This window comes from Physella acuta, unplaced genomic scaffold (assembly GCF_028476545.2).
Source record: "Physella acuta isolate Inbredline_101_S28 unplaced genomic scaffold, ASM2847654v3 ptg000541l, whole genome shotgun sequence".
Lineage (NCBI taxonomy): Eukaryota > Metazoa > Mollusca > Gastropoda > Physidae > Physella > Physella acuta.
The window spans coordinates 84,770-95,448 of record NW_026732060.1 but is presented as its reverse complement, the minus strand read 5'-3'; the positions used below and the strand labels follow the sequence as shown (position 1 = coordinate 95,448).

Genomic DNA, 10,679 nt, shown 5'->3' with positions numbered 1-10,679 from the left:
ATCTATCTGAAACAGTACTCAAGTTATAGGCTTTTGAAAAACCAAAAGTAGAATTTGTTCCATTTTCGGTTATCAGAAATCCCTGAAAAGTTGATACAGAACTACAAATTTGAAATAGTACTTATAAATGAAATTTCATCAACCTAGCTGTAACGGTACTCAAGTTATCGTGTTCAGAGATATACACACACACTCACACAAATACGTACATACATACATACATACATACATAAATACACACACAGACATACAGAAGAAATTGCAAAACTATGTTTTTCCGACTCAGGGAGATGTAAAACGTCGAAATTTGTGAAAATCTCGATTTTTTTTTTGCACGATTATAATACTTCCTCTATACTTTTTATACGTAAAGTAAAAATGACATCTTCAACAATATATTGAAGGGTGTTTTCTCCAACCTAATTAAATATGAAATCTACGTGTCACTATTTTATGCTCCATATAACCCTTTTATTCAGACTTCAACTTGCATTTCTTTCCGGATTCGTTTCCATTGCCTTTGCACGTCCCAAAAAAGATGCTTGACGGTGCTTGTTTGATTTTAGAGTTTTCTCTACTAATTGAATTGCTTTCCCTGGCGTACGAGCCTCGTGTGGGCATAAATGGATAATCACTAAAATTTGTTATGATCTTAAATAACGAATATTTCTCCGGCTTAATAAAGTTCAATGTGAATGCTAACGTTTGAAAACATAATATTTAGTTATTTTGTTTATTCATAATAAATCAAGAATTTACAAAGAATGTTCAGGAAAACATGTTGACGAATTTCTTCAGATTTGTTTTGCTTTGTTTGGTTTTTTTTCTTAAAATTCTGCAAGAGTTCATCAAAACAGTGTCCGGCATCAGTTTGGCGCGTGAAGGTGTTCCAATTCTTCTAGCAGGATAGTCCAGTACCTGAAGGAAAATATATTCATATTATACAACAAATCTGTAGAATATTTAACAAACACAAGCTTTTAACTTTCTTAAAACAAGTTAACAAAACACACATATATGAAAAATTAGATAAATATTTTAGAGTCAGGGACGAACAAGCATGTTAGGCTTACACTCACAATCTCTAACCTTAACTCTAACTCTATTTCTAGGTTTAACTCAACTCTAACCCTAATCTTAAATCTAAGCTGAAGTCTAGTCTTTACCCTAACTGGTAACTCTATCGTATTCCTAAGCGCTTTCCTACCCGTATCCCTATATGTGTAAAGTTTCGTTCACTGCAAACCCACCCCGGATTGTGGATTAAGTCCTACAGTTGATTTCGGGGGGAGAAGTGTAATGTACAGGGGGAGGTATTGACAGCCCGAAAGATGGGGGGGAGGAATTGATCTAGAGGTAATGAAGGGCATATGACCGGGATAAAACAATGTCCCGTGTTCTATCGAAATTGGATCTAATGTATATTATTCATGTGATACAGATTTTTTAAAAAATTACTAGCCTGACGAATTCATAATGGCTGACGATTTGGTTGTCGTCGCTGTCCATTAAAGCGAAGAAGTTGTCGAAGTCGTGGTGGTCAAGCTGGTCATCGCTGTCCACGTCGTAGATGTCGTAGAGGGCGTGGGAGAGGGGGTGTAATGCCGGGTTGTGGTTGTCGATGTAGTTGGTGTATTCTAGTCTGCTGATTCGGCCGTTGTTGTTGGTGTCGTAGAACTGGAACAAGAAATTTTCTTTGGTACTATCGATAAAGTAGGAAATTGTTTAAATTATTTCAATAAATTTAAATGTAAAATTAATCATGTAGAAAGATATTTTTTGCAAGTGCGATTGCGAGCATGTGTGTGTGCGTAAGTGAATGTGTGTTTTTGTGCGTGCGTGTGATTGTTAACGTGTATGGTGTGTGTATGCGTTTGTGCTTGTGCGTTTAAGAGTGTGTGTGTAGGATGGTGTGTCGGTGTTTGTGTATATGTTTTCTTGTGTGTGTTTATTTCTGTATTGATTCGTGTGTATAATGATTATGTGTGTGTGCATGCTGCCAAATTCGTGCTGGTGTGTTTGTGTGTACGTGTGTGTGTTGTGTTTGTGTTGTCACATACTCGGAATGCCAGATCAATTTCCTGTCTGGAAACCTCGCCATTTCTATTGTCGTCGTAGTTCAGGAAAAGGGCAGTTGCCGTGTAGTTGTAGGGCTTCAGGTCAATCTGGGCATATGCCAGGCAGGGCAAGAGGAAGACAAGGGCATACTGCAGTGACATGATGGAACTTTTACCTAAAAATATGTATATAATCTAATAGGCTTATGAAATATAATAATTTAGTATGAATAAATGCGTATTAGTTGTACATATATATAAGTTTAAAAACATTTTTAAAAGAATATTCCTATAAGATAACAATAAATGAATTAAAAATGAATATTTTTATCAAAATGCATTATCTATAAAGTTACATTTTTAGATATTTTTTTTTGTATTCTAATTTAGCAAATCCCATAAGAATTAGAATGTTAGCCCCCAAGTATTATTAGTGTCAAGTTACTTCTAGTGTTTTAACTTGACACAGACTGCATTTTATGCTGCGTTACACACTCTTTTGTATTTGTCATTTGTGTCTATTTATTGATCATAATACACGGTGTCAAAATTTGCAATACGTCAAAATGTGTCTTAGGCGTGGAGAGGTGTGACACATAGCCCTGGACACACCACTCCGTGGTACCCCAACGACCCCAAAAAGTGTTAAGGGATCATTTCTTACACATTATGTTGAGGGACTAATTAATTTAGATAGAATCTATATTAAAAGTATGAAGTTCATTTTAACACATATTGTGGCGTGATCGAAGACTCTACTTTGCTCGTGAAGAAGAAATATCTAATTAACGTAAATATTTTTTTTATAAATTAGACAATGGATCAAAATATCAAACACATTAAAATGTTTCTTAATATTGAAATAAGTTTACTATTTCAAAATAGATAAATAAACCGACGACCTAATTAGCTAAAAATTAATACTGCAATAATATTCCAATTTACTTATTTTAAAATTATAATTTGTTGTTAGAGGAATATGAAATAAGAACCAGTACAAAATACTAACCTGTTTTTAAATTTCCTTTCAAGCGTCAGCTATCGCGCAATGATTATCTAACTTGTTTCTATTTATGGAAAGAAACCACGTGATTAATTTTTACATAAACGGTTGAAATGTTTAATGGATTTTTTTAAAGCATGGGATAAAATGGTGGCGGAAAAAGTACAGGTTGTGATGAACTTAGATAATGTAGTTCTAACTAATTAATGTGATTAACTAATTGCGATAACGTTTTTTTAAACTCGGTTTGAGCATGTTTAATTAGTTTAGATCACTTAAAATTCATTTAAAATAGGCATCATAGATATTTTTTGCAGCTCGTTTGGACTAATGAACGATGAAAAGGGAAAGGGTTAGGGTTGATGTCACAGTTTGTGTTAGTGTAAGTGCAGTATTTAGGATTAAATTAATGGGGGCTCGAACCATGCAAATCCACATTTATATGTGATGCTATTTTCTGAATACTTGGGCCTTTTGACTGATAAAGACTACAGTGTAAATAATAGTAAAGGTTGTTTTTTTTTACAATACACTGACTATATACATCACAGTGGTAAATGATGGTACAGTCGCAGATACAAATAACCGCTGCAAGAAATAATTGATAAGAAACTAAAATGAACTTATCTCAAAACAAACAGGTGTTGTTGTATTTTTTTTTAACATCAGTCTGTCTGGCCATGTGAGAAAAAAACAGGTGGCCAAATCACGATGGAAACTCTCTTATCTTTAATGAAATTAAACTGTTTTTTTTAAACGGCCGTTTCTTCCAGGCGTTCGCACCCCCCCCCCTCTGGAAATGTTAACTGCGCCCCTTCGCCGTCAGTTCTAAATGCAACTCCCCCTCCTACCCACCCTTGAGAAAAATGTCTGGAAAAAATAACATGATTTTTAATTCTGTAATTTAAAACTTATGGTTCGTAAAAAGAACGAGACAGATCCAATATTAATGCAAATCCATGAACCTAAACAGGTCATTTGCTAGTACAATGACACGTTGATCTTTTTTTTCAGAAATCTCTGGGTCATCGACCCGGCTGGTTGTACCAGCTAATAGAGTTCACACATGTTAAATATGAATCATTTGGATTAGAAGTCAGTTTTTTTTTCAATTTGTTTCGCTGTACAGTTTAACCCGAACAGCACTTATGAGATACATTTAGACTCGCACATTTGGTTAAAACACGCGCGATGAATGCATTCATTCATCTATTTTTTTTTAATTGTTTCTTTTTACGCATGTTGAACTGCAACAAAGTCCCCCCGCTCCTGTTTGTTTTTGGCAAGCTTTCTTGGTCGCCCCCAGTTTTTGTCTGATATCTACATTTAACTTTCTACTGATTGAAACATTTACTTCGATTTGAAAGTGAGCCAAATAAGGTTATTTTACTTTCATCAATGAAGACCGTCCCTAAGTCCACCCAACTCTGATTGGTACCTAACCCACATTAGGGAAAGAAAAGGCGGCTGAGCATAGTGCTGACCACACTATCTCTTCATATGCCGAAGTCACAGAAACAAGTGAACTCTACTTCACTTGTCCTATGGACCGTCAAATTTGAAAAAAGAACTTTTTTTTTACTTTCATCATTCTTTAAAAAATCCTGAATGATAAAAAGCAGCTACGAGCTATATTCAAATGAAGAATTTTAAACCAAGTCTTGATGTTTGACTGGTGGTCAGTGAGTACACCAAATTGTGTGGTTAATATTATAATTTTATAACTATAGCTTACTATTTTTAAAAATACAAAAGTATTTGAAAAAATTTCAGAATTAGAAAATTCGCATCATTATTCTACGTAAGCTCCTTAAACTCGTTTTTGTTGTGTTTATCTGTTAAAATGTTTTAGAATCATACAGACTAGATAAGATAGACTGCAATCCATTGGTACTCTCGGACTGATTCTTGCTTCTTTCTTGTTTTTTTTTTTTTTTTTTTTTTTTGAGCTTTTATTTAGATCTCAACGTCTGTTAATTAGTTTGTTTGTTTGTGGTTTTGTAGCAAATCTTGTGACTCAATTTTGACCCACTTGTAAAGCAGCGATTTCCTACAAATTTGATACCCTCGAACTGATTCTTGCTTCTTTCTTGTTTTTACAAGCTTATATTTAGTACACACCGTTTGAAGGTTAATTCGTTTGTTTGTTTGTTTGTTTGTTTGTTTGGTTGGTTGTGGGTTTGTGACTAATCTTGTAACGTTATTTTGAACCACTTCCAAAGCAGAGATTTCGTTCAAATTTTCCAGCTCCGTTAAACATTGATGACATTACAAGTCTATCTATTTTTTAAATTTCAATAGATGTTTAACTATTCGTTAAAAGTCATTTAAACGGTTTCGTTTAACAAAATTAAATCATTCGATAGATTACTTTATTCAATAACAGAAGGGGGATTAACTAACTAGACGCGATCACCCTAACAGTCTGGAGAGTTGTGGTTCATGAGAATGCTTACTATCGTAGAGCCGGCCGATCTAGTGAAGGCTATATGGGGCAGATAATAGACGATTTGAAACTAAGGGGTAGGGGGTAGCAAGATTAAGAACTATCCTTCGCTTTATCAGCTTGCTGTTGATGGTAAATTAGGTTCACATGGCAGATAATCATCTTTTAGAAATTGCGAGCACGGATTGTGTTTTAAGGCAAATATTTTTAGTCGTGTCGACTTCATAAAATAGGAGTCACTAAAAAGTAAAAACAATTAAAAAATATTTTTTAAAAAAACGTTTATAGCAACAAGTTTTAATGCACTTAAACCTTTCAAGGAGTAGAAGGGGCGGTATACATTCTGCCGCGGGTGGACGCCCGTAAAAGTATTTATTTTTTAAATAAATTAATTTTCGTTGGGGGGGGGGGGGGTAAACTTGCGTCTACTTAGATTAATTATGCCGCGTTTTCATTCATTATTAGTGTAATTGAATTATTGAATAAAAAGTATAGACATTAATTGCAAGTATATATTTAGCCGTCGAGAACAAATAATTTAATTAAAATGAATAAATATCAAATTTCGTTGTTTCTCTGTTTTCTGTGTCAGGTTTAGAAAGAAAGTGCAACATTTTAAAAGGATACGTCAAAAACAAAATCCATTTAAAATAAAGGTTTTTATATAAGAGTTCATTGTAATTAGCGATTGTTAAAAGCCTCTATATGAGAAGTAAAAAAAAAATATTTTTTTTTTCATTATTAATTATTTTTTTACTTTTTTTGCACTTAAATCTAAATGAATGGATGTTCATTCTTTTAGAAGCTGTTAGTTTTTAACCTGAAGTTTATACTAAAAAAAAAGTCAATAATGTTTTCTGTAACGTATCAAATTGACGTTCGTTGACGAGGCTTAGTTTAACATTTGTCTTTCTCTGCAGTATATTTGTTCGTTGTTTATGATGGGAAGCTTAACATCTGCCAGGTCAACTGTTTAAAACGTTATCGTTAAAATTGGGTTTGGTAGATTTCCTTTATTCAGTAAGAAACATTCGAAACTTCAATGCAAGGTACTTAACCCGAATCACTTAGCTTAAGAAATTAATAATGTTACACAGTTTTGAAAAACAATTTTAAAAATATAATCAATCTAGAGTCTAATTTTTTTATATACGTAAAATATTTTATTATAATTCAAATGCAGCGTTGATGCTTTTTAATTATTTAGTTTTAGCTTTTTCTTTTGCATTTGAGGTTGTACGTTTCTTTTTGTATATTTTCTAATCCATTCTTTCAAAATACAGCTAAGTTATTGACCAAATTTATCTAAAACAATGTAAAGCATCTAATCTAATTCAAACTAAAACTAAAATAACTATTTAGCTAACAAATAAATATTTTAGAAGAACAAAGATGTATACGTATACATTTAAGAATTTATTTTTTTGAAAGATTTTAAAAAGCTTGGGTCACGATACCCCGACGTAAATTCAGTTAAATTGCTGTGCACTTACAGTATTAAAATCAGTTCATTGCTTCTTATCAAATCTGTAACACCTTATGTTACTAAATCGATATAAAACCTTGTGCACACACGCTACGCAGTGAATCAACTACTTCATGCAGTTGCCATTAATCGCAGTCGTGGATGTCCTGAAATTAATCTCCTATATTGACAATCAATATGTCAATGGTCTCTTTATAATATACATGTACTCATTTATATGTATATATATATATATATATATATATATATATATATTTATATTTATATTTATATATAATTTATCTGTATGCATGTATGCTAAATTATCGTTCCTCCCTCTGCGTAATAAAAGTTAAGAAAAATAAAAATTTCATAAAAAACGTTTTAATAACAAGCTTTATGTAATTGTAACTCTCGCTCAGTGGGAATGCTTTTACCCACTGAGGTGTTGTAGTTACGACGGGCTGACCCTGAGATTTAGGACTAATTGAAGCGACGCTGTTGTCCACTAATTGGCTTTATTCAACAGTACATCGAGCCATGACGGCGATGTAGAACAACAGTATCACGACGATTAGAGGTGAATAATGAAACAAACCAAAAAGGAAAACAAAACTGTAAAAAACTATAGCCCTAAAACAAATGTAAACAAAAAGTTACATCAATGATAATACCACGTGTAGGCTACAAACATACACGGATGCAATAAAATATGTTGCGGCCAGTACACAGCACTGCCAACAAGTACCTATAAGTAGTACAACAATAAATACCTAAATAACTCTCAACCTAACTAATGTGCAACATGCAGCACTAGCAGGAATACACAAATAAGTATTCTAACAATAAACATACTTTATATACCCACACTACCTTCATTAGGTCTACATTATTATGTCTACCTCTAGGTACCGTCACTCTCCGTGCCCACAGACAGCAGCCTTGTGTGTGACTGACACGTTAGGCACGAACTACCCATAATCCCAAGTCACATGACATGGGACACAGGTAAAATCGCTCACAGCAGAGCATGCAAAACAACTAAATCAACAGTTCAGTTGCGGTCCCACAGGGGCCGCAACCCAATGAATTAAAACTTTATCTTATCCCCCCCCCTTGGCTGGTAACCATATGTGTTACATAATAATGCACTAAAAAGTAGAAAATAAATTATACACTACTATTTAAATAACTATAAAGAAAAGCGTGGGTCTCTTTAGTATCTATTGGATACCTTTACTAATATTTAGATAGAGACCCACGCTTTTCTTTATAGTAATTTAAATAGAAGTATCTAATATTTTGGAAGAGACCCACGCTTTTCTTTATAGTTATTTAAACAGTAGTGTATAATTTATTTTCTACTTTTTAGTGCATTATTACATAAAAGCTTGTTATTAAAACGTTTTTTTATTATTTTTTTTATTTTCTACTTTTTAGTGCATTATTACATAAAAGCTTGTTATTAAAACGTTTTTTTTAATGAATTTTTTTAGTACTATACATGTTTTATTTACAATTGTTACATGACTAAAAACCATTGTCAAGTTTATAGCAAAAGTTTCAGTAAAATATTATGGGATGGCGTAGTCTAGTGGTAAAGAACTAGACTGCTGACCCGACTAAAAACCATCGCGCGCCTATTGAACGTGATGACGCGCTTTTGACGTAGAGCCCCCCTCGCTCCAAGCCCAACACGGCCGTGATGACGCGTGTGGATAGAACTGCCTACTAATTCGGTCCACATTTTAATTAATTCATACAAAATTAATTAGGCATCCAATTAAGTCAAATTTAATGTCACAATGCATTGTCTTCATGTCTTGACCCACGTACCAATTACGAACCGTATATGTCAGTTAGAAGTGTCCGAATTTTTGCTCCGGCGTTTCGATCTAGACTGACGACAGACTGACGACAGAGGAAGTGAGTTAAATAAAAGCTTGTAAAAACAGCAAAGTTTTTATATCTTACGAACCACTTTTGTGTTCTATTCGACGTATGAGCAGAACACATCAGAAAAGTAAAATATGATACGGCAATATAAAACCAAACCTCTCAAGCGACTGCTGAATAAAACCAGGAAAACTGAAAAATTAGATAAAGACGCTGTGTCACATGAAAAACTTGAACTTTACAATATAGTATGGCAACAGGCATATGTAAAAGTTTAGTGCCTTCTATTATGCAAAGAAAAAAATTATTTTACCTAATAACTACACAGGCGTTAAGAATTTACACATCAATCATTGCAAAGAATAGTATTTATAAAATAGACATTTTTGCCTCTAAATCTTTGGCTATCTTATGTGCTAATAGATCACAGGTTACAATCGGTCTTAATCTGTGTTTTTCTCGGACATTTTTCTCCAAGGGGAACGCAATGGAAACTCTCCGAGGTGAGGGAAAGTGTAGGAGCACTTAAAATATACCGATTAAGTATAGATTTTCTATACTAAATATCCGGCGGGGTTGAGGGGTAGAGATGTTATATTTTCTTTTTAAGGCGAATTAGAATAGCATTGAGTATAAGTGGAATCTCGATGAGTGTTGTTTTATTTGCAACATACAAATATGAACATAATTACTGAGAGTGAAAATGGATTTTCTCTATAAGTGCGATTTTTATATTATTTCACAACATATCAAAAGACTAAATTATATCCTGAGGATTTTGATCGCATTGACTTCCCTTGACAAACCACTCTTTTATGTTGTAAATTTTAGGCTCTATTTTCTTTGTGTTTAGAGCTTTACATAAAGTACACCCTGCCGTCTTTAGATAGTCGTCTGTTTCTCTATAGAGATCTATGTGTTCTAAATACTTGCTGTAACTCTCAATATCTGAGCCCAGTTTTAACAGAAATAAAGCCAAATCTTTGGCCGTTCTAAAATTGGCCGCGTTAATGAAAGTATTCTTGGGTCACGATACCCCGACGTAAATTCAGTTAAATTGCTGTGCACTTACAGTATTAAAATCAGTTCATTGCTTCTTATCAAATCTGTAACACCTTATGTTACTAAATCGATATAAAACCTTGTGCACACACGCTACGCAGTGAATCAACTACTTCATGCAGTTGCCATTAATCGCAGTCGTGGATGTCCTGAAATTAATCTCCTATATTGACAATCAATATGTCAATGGTCTCTTTATAATATACATGTACTCATTTATATGTATATATATATATATATATATATATATATATATATATATTTATATTTATATTTATATATAATTTATCTGTATGCATGTATGCTAAATTATCGTTCCTCCCTCTGCGTAATAAAAGTTAAGAAAAATAAAAATTTCATAAAAAACGTTTTAATAACAAGCTTTATGTAATTGTAACTCTCGCTCAGTGGGAATGCTTTTACCCACTGAGGTGTTGTAGTTACGACGGGCTGACCCTGAGATTTAGGACTAATTGAAGCGACGCTGTTGTCCACTAATTGGCTTTATTCAACAGTACATCGAGCCATGACGGCGATGTAGAACAACAGTATCACGACGATTAGAGGTGAATAATGAAACAAACCAAAAAGGAAAACAAAACTGTAAAAAACTATAGCCCTAAAACAAATGTAAACAAAAAGTTACATCAATGATAATACCACGTGTAGGCTACAAACATACACGGATGCAATAAAATATGTTGCGGCCAGTACACAGCACTGCCAACAAGTACCTATAAGTAGTACAAC

The 10,679-nt window shown here is 33.5% G+C and overlaps 1 protein-coding gene across 1 annotated transcript; it reads right to left on the bottom strand.

Annotated features, from left to right (window-relative positions):
• Positions 1-718: 718 nt before the first annotated feature.
• On the bottom strand, positions 719-2,229 carry LOC131945959 (uncharacterized). The gene is made up of 3 exons (XM_059306593.1): positions 2,061-2,229; positions 1,463-1,677; positions 719-918 (listed from the first exon to the last, which is right to left on the bottom strand). Exons 1-3 carry the CDS (start codon positions 2,217-2,219, stop codon positions 867-869), a joined length of 426 nt encoding a protein of 141 aa, XP_059162576.1. The 5' UTR covers positions 2,220-2,229; the 3' UTR covers positions 719-866.
• Between the last annotated feature and the right edge of the window lie 8,450 nt (positions 2,230-10,679).

Excerpts from the sequence above, each read along its gene's own strand:
- LOC131945959 (XM_059306593.1), bottom strand. The coding sequence starts at position 2,219 with ATGTCACTGCAGTATGCCCTTGTCTTCCTCTTGCCCTGCCTGGCATAT. Across the intron at positions 1,678-2,060 it reads AAATTGATCTGGCATTCCGA|TTCTACGACACCAACAACAA; the intron begins GTATGTGACAAC and ends TTCTTGTTCCAG. Across the intron at positions 919-1,462 it reads AGCCATTATGAATTCGTCAG|GTACTGGACTATCCTGCTAG; the intron begins GCTAGTAATTTT and ends ATTTTCCTTCAG.